The sequence below is a fragment of the Anguilla anguilla genome, chromosome 3 (genome assembly GCF_013347855.1).
Source record: "Anguilla anguilla isolate fAngAng1 chromosome 3, fAngAng1.pri, whole genome shotgun sequence".
Lineage (NCBI taxonomy): Eukaryota > Metazoa > Chordata > Actinopteri > Anguilliformes > Anguillidae > Anguilla > Anguilla anguilla.
This window is the reverse complement of record NC_049203.1, coordinates 53694486-53706338: the sequence shown is the minus strand read 5'-3', so window position 1 is coordinate 53706338 and position 11853 is coordinate 53694486. Positions and strand designations below refer to the sequence as shown.

Below are 11853 nucleotides of genomic sequence, written 5' to 3'. Positions count from 1 at the left end.
GGCTGAGGTACAAGAGAGTCTGGAAATGTGGGAAGTGAAGGGCAGTTTGAGAAGATGAATAGGTGCCAACTAGATGTGACTCCACATTAATAGAACACTGTCAGAAATCTAGAGAAAAATACTATTGGTGTGTTTCCAATCATCTGAGATGGAACACATTCATAGATTTTAAGAAAAATCAACTAAGAACTGTGGAATTTCTCATATGACACCAGCAAAAAAATCACACCCTAAAATAAAGTTGGCTACAATACATTTCCAAAAGTATGTGGACACCTGAGCATCACACCCATCTGTACTTGTTGAACATCTCATTCCAAAACAGTGGGCATTAATACAGAGTTGGATCACCCTTTGCTGCTGTAACAGTCTCTACTCTTATGGGAAGGCTTTCCAGTAGATTTTGGGACATTGTAGCAGGGATTCGCTTAAATTCAGCCACAAGAGCATTTGTGAGGTTGTGCACTGATGCTGGGCGTAAGGCCTGGCTCGCAGTCGGCAATCCAATTCATCCCAAAGGTGTTTGGGGTAGAAGTCAGGGCTCTGTGCAGGCCAGTCATGTTCTTCTGCACCAAACTCAGCAAGCCATTTAGTAATGGACCTTGATTTGTGCATGGGGGCATTGTCATGCTGAAACAGGAAAAGGCTTTCCCCAAGCTTTTGCCACAATGTTGAAAGGGCCTTCCCCAAACTTAGGCCACAAAGTTGAAAGCGCACAGTTCTCTAGAATGTCATTGTATGCTGTAGCATTACGTTTTCCCTTCACTGGAACTAAGGGGCCTTTCCCTAACCAGGAAAAACAGCCCCAGACTGTAATTCCTCCTCTATTAAATTTTACAGTTGGCACTATTCGGGCCAGTACAGTTGGCACTATGTATTCCACCAAACCCAGCTTTTTCTGTCAGACTGCCTGATAGTGATGCATGATTCATCACTCCAGAGAACGCATTTCCACTGCTCCAGAGTCCAATGGCGGTGTGCTTTACACCACTCCATCCGATGCTTGGCATTGCGCATACTTTCTTTTGTCTTTGTTGTTGTAGTCTATTCTAGTTTATTGTTTTTGGCCGGAACCCTTGAGGGGGAAGGGTGAAGGTGGATGTTTATTTGTGTGTGTGTGCGCTCTCTCTCTCTCTCCATGCGGCAACCGATGGTCCACTCCTGGAACTGTTTCATCTCCCTCCCAGGGGTGTCACAGTGGTGTGTGACAGACAATACCTGATTTCTGTCAAACCAACATACAGGCTGCTTTTGAATCACACGTCTTACCTGTGTTTTCTCTTTTTTTGTGGTACCTGGTATGTTCCACGCTGTAAAGAAGACTATTTTTGCTTTGTTAATAAATTGTTATTGATCTAAACCTTGGAACTACAAGTTTTACATTACAAAGAACCAAATTCCTCCAATTGGCAGGATTTCGAAAGAGCGCTTATGATAATCATTAACTTTTGAAATAACCAATCACTTCCTGGAAGCATTATAAAATGACTGGTTCATCCTTACCGTTTCTGTTAGCACTAAAGTATTGAGATGGAGAAATTTGTGTTTCACTTCAGTTACTATGTATGAGCCAAAAAGGAGAACAATCTGCTCACTGAACTATCAAAGAGTATGAAATGGAATTAAGTTCTGGGTGAATTCAATACAATTTCCTCAGCATTGTCACAAGCTCAGTGGAATATATTACTGTTTCAGTGTAAAAGATTCCCAAAAGAGGATGATTCAGAAAATGATCCTTAGCTGTTGGTCATAAATAACACAGATCCCCTTGTCAGGAAATTTGAGCAATTGGATAGTGATCTCTATTTTTATAGAAAATATTTATGAAGGGCCAATAGCACACGTTTAAGTACTGCCTTTCAAAGTGGTAGAACAAATATATTTGTCAGCCATGGCAAAGATAACTAAAACATGAACAAATTAAAATTTTGTTCCAACAGGTTAACTGGTTCTGTGGTGAACAAATATTTAGAAATTTCTGTAGGATTTGGTTTGCCAGTTCAAGCATTTGTTGTGTAATTTGACACCCATTGCCTGAAGGTTTTTACTGCACATGCTTCATAGAAAAATAATTTATACGAATTAAGCTTTTTATGATTTTTGTCATTATATGGATTTATGTCACAGTTTTTAATGATGATCTCCTATGGCATTGTAACTTTCTTTTTAATTGTGTCTTTAAGTGCATATTTCTTTGCATTGCTTGAGTTGCTTGTCTTTGCTCTGTCCAGCTTTATTTTTAAATAAAATGTGCAACAATGTACACATGACTGATATATTTATCTTTAGACTGAATCGCTCAACATTACTAATGAAAGGGACCTGGTTAAAACAGTAAACTGCTAACAAATGTTTCTAAAATCAACACCTCTCCTTAACCCCTGAGGATATTTTGTTTCCATTTAGTCGTCAACTCCCTAAAGAGGTGGCTTTGTAATTTGCTTTTCTATTAAACTCATGCTCTTGTGACTCTGGTGGTACTCCTGGGTAAACCTGTCAACATAACCACTCTATGAATCATCTCAGTCGTACTGCCACAATGCTGCGCAACCTTCTCAGGCTATCACCACAGTGCTATAGAGAATTCTTAGTTCAAAATGAATTTACAGATATTTATGATACAAACATACAAACAGGCATGTGCACATACTGCCCTGTGCTGCTTGTTTAAAGTCCCCCTGTGTGTTGGTGGTAATTCCTCGTGTCTTTGGTGTTTCAGGAAAGCATGTGTGTGCATGCTAAAGTGACCAAACAAGAAATCAACTGTTCGTTACTGACGTTATTAGATATCTCATCATTTAAAAAAAAGCTTAAACAGTGCATTAAACATTTGTCTGATGCTTCCTGAGATTATTTGTGAGGAAAGAGGAAAGAGATTAAGAGATAAAATGATCTGAATCTCATTCCTAACTGCAACTTTTTGCCACAGTGATTTTCTGTTCAGTTTTCTTTTCTTGTTTTTTGTTTGCCACAGATCTGTTCAAACATGTATAGGCTTTAAGGGGGGCAGCTTGCCAGTACATCAATATAAGCACACGACTGTATCAGTTAATTTCAGCCCTGGAAGTGCATTCTCACTTTGCTGATAACTCATTAGCTTTATATTGTGTGGTCTAGATGAACAATTCTGTAATATAGATTAGCAACAACAAATTCATGAATGAGTGAGTCACAAGCAAAAACATCTGCCACTGCATTTCCATGCAGACACAAATCACTGAAAGTAATGCATCTCAAAAAGGTGCTTTCCCCTCTGCTCTTCCATCTTCAAAACATCCCAAGTTCATCAGTATTTAGTTGTTGTAATACAATTATGACCAAAGAGGGAAATAATTTGGCATTCAACGCTATGCCATTGGTATTCACCAAAAGATTTATCAGATTTTGTCAGTTTACAGCAAATTGGCCCCTGAAGAAATAGACTTACACGGGGAAAGTGCATCAAACAGTAAATCTAGAAAGCTACCAAACTGTGCAGATAAGACCCTCATTCATACACTATGGACCAGTGATAGGTTTCTTTGCCTTCCTGTGATCATAACTGTGTCTGTGTCTAAGCAATCTGAATAAAATGACAGCTTAACTGAATTCTGAAATAGTCTCTCAATTTGATCGATTGACAGAGTCTCCATCATCCGCATTACCTTGGACTGTGTTCACTAGCATGAACTCCATTGGTCCTCTCACACAATACAGCACCTTCAGCATAGCTACGAGTGGCACAAACTGTCATAAACTATGGGACATAATACCTACAGCCTGGGCTGGCCACAGCAAAGTGTGAGAGAAAAAGCACACATGGGCTAATTGAAAGATGAAGCTTTATATCAAGCCATGAATGCTAATCAGCTATGTGTACATATGAAATAGTTCACTTCATTTTGTAAATTTATCATTGGTCTCCTACCTGTAACAGAATTGTCCTTAAATATATTATCTTTGAAACATCTTCCAAAAGTCATGGGAAATATACACCTGACCTTAATGAGAACCCTACTTGGTGTGATACATACTTTTAATAGATGCCAAATCTTTTAATTTATTTTTTAGTTGAATGCAAGACATTGGTGAGCAATGTAAACATATATATTTGGCAACAATTTCTTGAAACCAACTAAGCATAAGTGTTCCTGCCTCTCCGCATCAGTGAAGTCTGACACCCTGAGATAGTCAGGTGGACACAATGCAAAGCAGAATGCTCTTGAGTGAAACCAAATCACTTTGGTGCCTTTTTTCTATCGCATGTAGTAGGGAGTGGGGGTGTAGGAGGAGCCTCTGAACTGTGGCACGAGAATGCTCGCTATCAGGTAACAGAACACTTTGTGACTTGAGATGGCTCAGTATGCGCCTCTAATTCGCCCACTCACCTGTTCACAATGCCAGACTGGTCCCCTCCCTTCCCTCACCAACTCGGAGAAACTTTCAACACCAACCTTGAATGGAAATCCTAGACCTCTTTGTGCTCTGAAATCCCTCAAACAGCCACCCATTAGAGTATGACATGAGTTAAACCCCCAAAGTCGGGTCGTCAAGGAGATTACGGCCGACAGCTTGTCTTCACTCCAATCACCAGGAACCTTTTCCTACCTTATGGATGCTGATTATTCTAAAAGACCAATGATAGTTACTTTAACAGAGAGAGTGAGTGAGTGAGTGAGAGAGAGAGAGAGAGAGAGAGAGAGAGAGAGAGAGAGAGAGAGAGAGAGAGAGAGAGAGAGAGCAAGAGAGAGAATTGTTGAATGGGTTAAAATACCTTTTCTGGACAATTTAATTAGTGCCTGAGGAACAGCATGGCCTCAGCCAAATCTCATACAATACCCACATCTAGAGGCTAATGGCTCACTGTAAAAAATATAATTTTAAAAAATGTATCTTAGTTCTTGTGGCTTTATGTGTTTTTTTTTCCTATTGTTGTATTCTTAATTATTTTGTATTTTCCCTCTTGTGTGTGACAGCACAGCAAATCTGGGAAATGTCAAATGTTCAGAAACTAAAATATATAATGTCTCCTGCAACAGAAACACCCCTTTACAACAGCGTTCTCTTGTGCAGTTTCACTCAGACATGAGAGAAATGTTATTAATGTTATGTTATTAATGTTCATAATTTGATTTGAATCATATGTGCTACAAGCTTTTTCCAACAGAAGCCAATGTTAAAAGCTAATGGAGCAGTTGTAAAAGTAGTTTATGATACTATGATCAACATTATAAAGACCACAAACATTTATTATAGTTTGTAAACTCACACTGTAATGATTTACGACATGATAATACATTCTGGGCAACATTTTTGCCTCCAAGTGCATTCTGAGAACATTATTTTCTATTTTTTGGAGGCTGGAGACCTTTTACCAGATTATAAATTTGTAATGTACACAAATAGACAACCAATTGGAATCAAATATATACTTTTCCTGCTTGAGTTCAATATGAATTGCACTTTTGGTTATAACTTTATGTAACATACACTATATGACCAAAAGTATATGGACACCCCTTGGTATGGGGCTGCTTTTCGTGGTTTTGGCAAGGCCCTTTAGTTCCAGTGAAGGAAAATCCTAATGCTACAATCACATTCTAGACAATGTGCTTCCCCAATAGTTTGGAGAAGACCCTTTCTTGTTTCAGCATGACAATGCCCCCAGCACATAACAAGGTCCATATAGAAAGTTCTTTTGTTGAGAACGGTCTGGAAGAACTTGACTGGCCTGCAAAGAACCTTGACCTAAACCCCATCCAACACCTCTGGGATCAATTGGAAAGGCAACTGCGAGCCAAGCCCAATCACCCAATCAGCGCCAAACCTCACTAATGCTCTTGTGGCTGAATGGAAGCAAATCCCAGCAGCAATGTTAGCAACATCTAGTATAAGTTGAGGATGTTATAGCAGCAAAGGGTGGACCAACTCCATATTAATGCCCATAATTTTGGATGAAATGTTGGATGTCAGGTGTCCACATATATATAGTATAAATAAAGAAACGTCTGTATTTCTGTATAAAAATGACAAAATATGGATCTTGGTTTAGGCCCATCTCACTGTACATCTGTCCAATCGACAGTACTGTAGGTCTCCTTCAGTTTCAGTGGGATTTCACAACCTTTAGAAACATGCTTCTGGTGGCTTTTCCGTAGTGTTCTTTGTTTTATGAACAATATAACAGTTCCCAGGAGCATAATGGCAGAACATACCAACATGCCAAGGCCCACTAACAGGATGTTTTGGGCGTATTTAACGTCCGATGGGTCCCCCTCACAGATGGTCTTTTGGGAGGGTAGGTGTGTGAAATGGAAGGGCACAGGCATAGGCACAGTGCTCAGAGTGCAGGGCTCCTGCGTCTCATTGACCAGGAGATTGACCCACACAGAAGACTGCAGGGGGATGGGCTCTCCGCCGTCACTCACCACGATGAAGAGGTGGTGCAACCCGTGGTCGCTTAGCAGCAGTTGCTGGGCAAGCGTGACGTTCCCCGAGCGTGCGTCAATCAGAAACGGACTGCTGCGGTGTGGCTCTGAGGCCACCATGCGGTAGCTGATGTCAGCGTTGATCCCAGAGTCTTCGTCGATGGCGTAGATCTTGGTGACAGTGGCCCCAGTGAGGGTGGCGGGGGACACAGTCAGGCAGGACAGGTTGCTGGAGGGGAGGATCACTTGAGGCCGGTTGTCATTGACGTCCTCCACAAAGATGGTGACCCGGGCGGTAGAGGAGAGCGAGGGGTGACCGCCATCGTGAGCCAGGAGCCACAGCTCATAGCGGTCCTGCATCTCACGGTCAATCTCGGCCACGCAGCGCAGGGTCCCCCGGGCATTGTCCATCATGAAGGGGCTGCTGCCATTCAGCACCTGGACCTCCACTTTCCCGTTGCCCCCAGCGTCTGGGTCCCTGACACCCACCACTCCAACCTGGCCAAGGCGAGGGAAGTTCTCTGGGATGAAGAAGATGAAGTCTGTGTTGGCGAAGACAGGCTCGTTGTCATTCTGGTCCAGCACGCGAACGGACACACTGGTGGTAGATTCCAGAGCAGGAGAGCCATTGTCCCTGGCCAGCACAGTGAAATTGTGAAACTCCTGATGCTCTCTGTCCAGAGTGACTGCCACTGACACACGGCCAGTAACAGGCTCGATGCTAAACATGGCTGCTGTATGAGGGCCTAGTCTGTAAGTCACTTTGCCATTCAGCAAGCTGTCCAGATCGGTAGCTCTGATGTGCACTAGGGTCATCCCAGGTGCATTGTTCTCCTCCACTTCCACCTGATAATGGGGCTGCTGGAACTGCGGGGCATTGTCATTGACGTCCAACACTATGACTGTGATCACCATCTCCTCACGCCCCCCAGGGAGCCGGCTGTCTTCAACTCGAATGGAAACATGATATTTGCATATCTGTTCAAAGTCTAGGGGCTTCGATGTTAGCAGGAGGTAGTTGCCAGTTTGTGGTCTCAGAAAAAAAGGCACCTCCCCCGCAATGGATGGGGCGCCTTTCACAGGGGACGCGTCTTCCAGCTCCAGGAGGGCCAGGACTGTGGGGGGCTGGTTCTCCTCTATCAGTATAGTCCCTTCTCGATGCTCTGCTATGTACCTGATCTTCATCACCGGCCTCTGGCTGGCTGCCGGGAGTATGGATACTGTTACCTGTGTCACAACAGGGGGGCAGGATTGGCCGGTGGCCAGGATTCGCAGCGTATACTCAGCGGGGCCATTGCTATCAATAGCGCCAGCCAGGGTAATCTGCCCACTGTGGCTGTCCAGGGAAAACAGCTCTCTGGACTTGTCAGAAGTCTTGGGACTGAAGGAGTATATGATCACACTGTTGGGGCCGAGGTCGGGGTCCACGGCCCTGACACGGGTTACTGCCGTGCCCCTAGGCGCATCCATCCGGACAAAGGCGGACTTGGGGCTGTCAGGGCGGAATGCTGCACAGTTATCATTGATGTCAGTCACTTCCACAACCAAAATGGCCGTGCTGCTCCGCGACGGGACCCCGCGATCAGTCGCGACCACGGTCAGGAGATGGGTGTCCCGGGCCTCCCGGTCCAATGGCCGTCTTACCACCACCACCAGCAATGGGCCTGCCTCTTTTGCGCTGAAGAACCCGTCAGGGTCGTCCAAGCGGTACCACAACTCTCCATTACTGCCTGCGTCATCATCCTGAGCCTGGTCATCCAGAAGGAAACTGGTCCCCACAGCAACATCCTCTGGCATGCTGAGGCGAACCTCTTCCTCCGGAAAGTGAGGCGAGTTATCGTTGATGTCCTCTACCTCCACGGTGACCTTGATGACCTCCTCATCTGGGCCGGCCACTGCAAGGTGCTGGATCAGACACGCCCCTGTTGTGGTTGGCAGTTGTGGGCACATCTCCCGGTCAATGGTGTGCATAGTAGTGTACAGGTCCCCTGTTTTTGTGTCCAGCTTCATGTACTTATTGGAAGTCAGGAAATTATATGGTGGAGGAAAGTCTTGGGCAATTCTTCCAATTTTGATGCCCTCCGGCTGCTCCTCCTGGACAGATAGGTGGATCTCTACACTGCTGCACAGCATCTGCTGAAGCAGAACCAGGCCTAGAACCTTCTGAAAAGAAGAGTTTATATTAAACATCCTGCGTAAATAGCAGCAGCATTATACAATCACTGTATAACCATAACCAAGGGTGCAGTACCAGCAGCCTTTATGTGCAAATCCTTGATGGAACACTGTTATTATACATCTGCTTGATATATAAACAGCACTATATCATGTATTGGTACCCATTTATTCATGATACCAGACAAATGGCACCTTTACACACAGACTAGCCTCTGCTTGGTCAGAATCAGTTCATGCTGCATAAACTCTAATACTAATATTGCTATTTAATATAATAAATAATGCAATTCACTATTACATTTTTTTTCAATGCAGAAAACGTAACTGCAAAAAAACACTGGAAAAAATATTCAACAATAAAAAAATAGAAATGTTAAATTCAGAGCCACAAGATAAATCTATATACAGGATGGAATAAGTCAGTTCACTTCAAAGTCAGTGTTCAGAGTTTAGTACGCTGATTATATCTGCATCCTGTCTCACCTGTTATCTAAACCAACAACATGTTCAGGCAGGATGAAATTATTTGAATTATGATCCAAAAAAAAGTGCAGGGGGTTCATTTCACTACTTTGAAGTGTGTGTGGTGTTCCTTTACTTCCAATATAATAAGATACTAGAGTCATCCATTTCAGATTTATTTTAATTATTCAATGTCAATTTCCAATTTATTACAAATAAATGTATTATATTATTATAATTTATTATAGACACTCACCAGCCACTTTATTAGGCACACTTGCTTGTTAATACAAATAGGCTGCTCCTCCAAACTGCAAATCATGTGGTTGGAACTCAATATATAAAGCAGTTTTGTCCAGCCAAACATTAGAATGGGTAAGATATGTGATCTAAGAGACTTTTACCATGGTATGATTGTTTGTTCCAGATGTGGTGGTTCCAGCATCTCAGAAACAACTGTCCATGTAGGATTTTCATGCACTACAGTCTCTAGTGTTTAATGGTGCGATAAACAAAAAAAACATCCAACGAGAGGTAGCTCTGTGGCCGGAAACACCTTGTTAATGAGAGAGGTCAGAGGAGAATGGGCAGACTTGTATAAGCCATCAGAAAGACCAGAAATGCCCAAATAACAGCTGTTGACAACATGTGTGCATAAGGTCATCTCTGAACTCTGACCACCTCAAACCTTGAAGCAGATGGGCTACAGGTTCCACTCCTGTCAGCTAAGAACAAGAAGATGGGGTTACAGTGGGCACATTATGACCAAAACTGGACAACTGCAGATTGGAAAAACATTGCCTGGTCTGACGAATCTCGATTTCTGCTTCTACAAGCAGACTGCAGGGTCAGAATTTGGCGTAAACAGCATGAATCCAGGGATCCATCCTACTTTGTGTCAACAGTGCAGGCTGGTGCTAGTAGTGTAATGGTGTGGGAAACATTTTCCTGGCACAAATTAGGCCCCTTAATATTATTTAAATGCCACAGCATACCTTAGCATTGATGCTGACCTTGTGTATCACTTTATGACCACAGTTTCTCTTTTTCAAATTGATACTTTTAGTAGGTTATTGCACCATGTCATGAAGTCCACCTCATGTCAAACTGGTTCTATGAACATGACAGTCAGTTTACTCCAATGGCCTGCACAGTCCCCAGGTCTCAATCCAATAGAGCACTTTTAGGATGAGGGGGAATGGGAAGTTCACAGCGTGAACGTGAGGCCGAACAATCTGCAGGAACTGCGTGATGCTATCAAGTCAGCATGGAACAAAATCCAGAAGGAACGTTTCCATCATCTTGTTGAATCCATGCCGCAAAGATTTCAAGCTGTTTTGGAGCCAAAAGGGGATCCTATCCGGTAATGGATAGGTTTGCCTAATAAAGTGGCTGGTCAGTATATACGCAGTTGCAGTTCAAATCCATACTAACATGAGACACATTGAAATACTGACAATGTGAAGCTTAAGTGAACTAAACCACTGAGAATAATGTTAGGAAACCATAATAAATGTTTGAATACCTGGTGGAATGTAAGTAAGCTCATGTGTAAATATAAAACAATGTGTGTTGCTTTGAAAAGTTGCTGTCAGATGAGGACATGATCCAAGCCATGCTTTTTAACATTCTGCTCACTCAATCTACTTACACTCTCTCCAGTTTTCAGATGCGATAAAGTGTTTTTATTTTCTGTATACAACACGCAATAAAGAATATCTAACATAGATGCATTGCTTCCATTTAATATGGCTGTTCTGACCTGGATTCATAACTGAAATAACTGCAGAAATGTACCCATTATTCTCTCGTTCTTGACTAACAGGCGTCATAACGATGACTTTTCTGACAAGAAACAAATCCACTGACAAATGTGAAGACAATGTTAAATTTAAGTTACTACCAAGATTGCAGTACAAAGTCGTTTAATTCATCATATAATTATTATAAATGAACAAAAGCAGAACTGTGCAATGCAAAGTAATCAGTCCCATTTGTTTCCAAGGCTTTTGTTTTATATCATTAAGTGTGTCGTGTGGCTCATGATGTCAAATAAACCAGAATCTATGATGGAAATCTGGTGTGGAACATTCCTCCTATTACATAGTAATGTTTCAAGTGACATGAAGATATCTGATGATTACAAATAATGTATCAGTCACATTTTTTTGTTACATTTTCTTGACAAGGGCACACTTGTTTCAGTTGATGTTTATAGAGCCTTCCTGGCAAAATTTCATTGTAAATCGTGTCAAATGGAGACCTTTGCAAATGACAGGGAAGATCTATAGAGGCGCAAAGCCGCTCAAAAGATAGCGCACGTGTACTGACCTGCAGTGAAGTGCTCCTGCTCATATTAACACATATCCCCGGGTCCTTTCTCACAGCACATGTTCCCATTGCTGGAGGACTCCAGTGCACGCCAGACTGCACAGTGGCAGCATTCGACTCTGCCGTTCCCTCTTCTCAGGTGAGCGAGGCCAGGGCTGGGCAGGGTGCAGCCAATCACATCACTTTATGTATGAGCATTCTGCTGCGTGTTTATAGTATTATGTATGTAGTGCGGGTTTCCATGTAACCCTGTTGATGTTCTCAGTAGCATTGCTGAACAACGTCATAATGAAAACAACACAACAGCCTCAGATAAGAGAACAAAGCAAATATGTCAGGAGTTGTATAGTGTTTACACAATTAGACCTTCCCTGGCGTTTCGTAGTTTATGTATCACCATGGAACAATAATAATAAAAATAAATATATAATATGCAAACTTATTCTTAGAAATTTACTTATAAATGTATATTCCT

General features: G+C 42.4%; 1 protein-coding gene across 2 annotated transcripts; it reads right to left on the bottom strand.

The window, feature by feature from the left end:
* Positions 1 to 5953: 5953 nt before the first annotated feature.
* pcdh20 (protocadherin 20) lies at positions 5954 to 11511 on the bottom strand. Of its 2 annotated transcripts, none has more exons than XM_035411686.1 (2): positions 11379 to 11511; positions 5954 to 8570 (listed from the first exon to the last, which is right to left on the bottom strand). In XM_035411686.1, exons 1-2 carry the CDS (start codon positions 11445 to 11447, stop codon positions 6039 to 6041), a joined length of 2601 nt encoding a protein of 866 aa, XP_035267577.1. In that variant the 5' UTR covers positions 11448 to 11511; the 3' UTR covers positions 5954 to 6038. The 2 variants fall into 2 exon arrangements, with proteins under 2 accessions (XP_035267577.1, XP_035267578.1); XM_035411687.1 differs by having other exon boundaries at positions 5954 to 8567.
* Between the last annotated feature and the right edge of the window lie 342 nt (positions 11512 to 11853).

Coding starts and splice junctions, on each gene's coding strand:
- pcdh20 (XM_035411686.1), bottom strand. CDS start 11,447: ATGGGAACATGTGCTGTGAGAAAGGACCCGGGGATATGTGTTAATATG. Junction 8,571..11,378: donor GCAGGAGCACTTCACTGCAG/GTCAGTACACGT, acceptor TCTTCTTTTCAG/AAGGTTCTAGGCCTGGTTCT.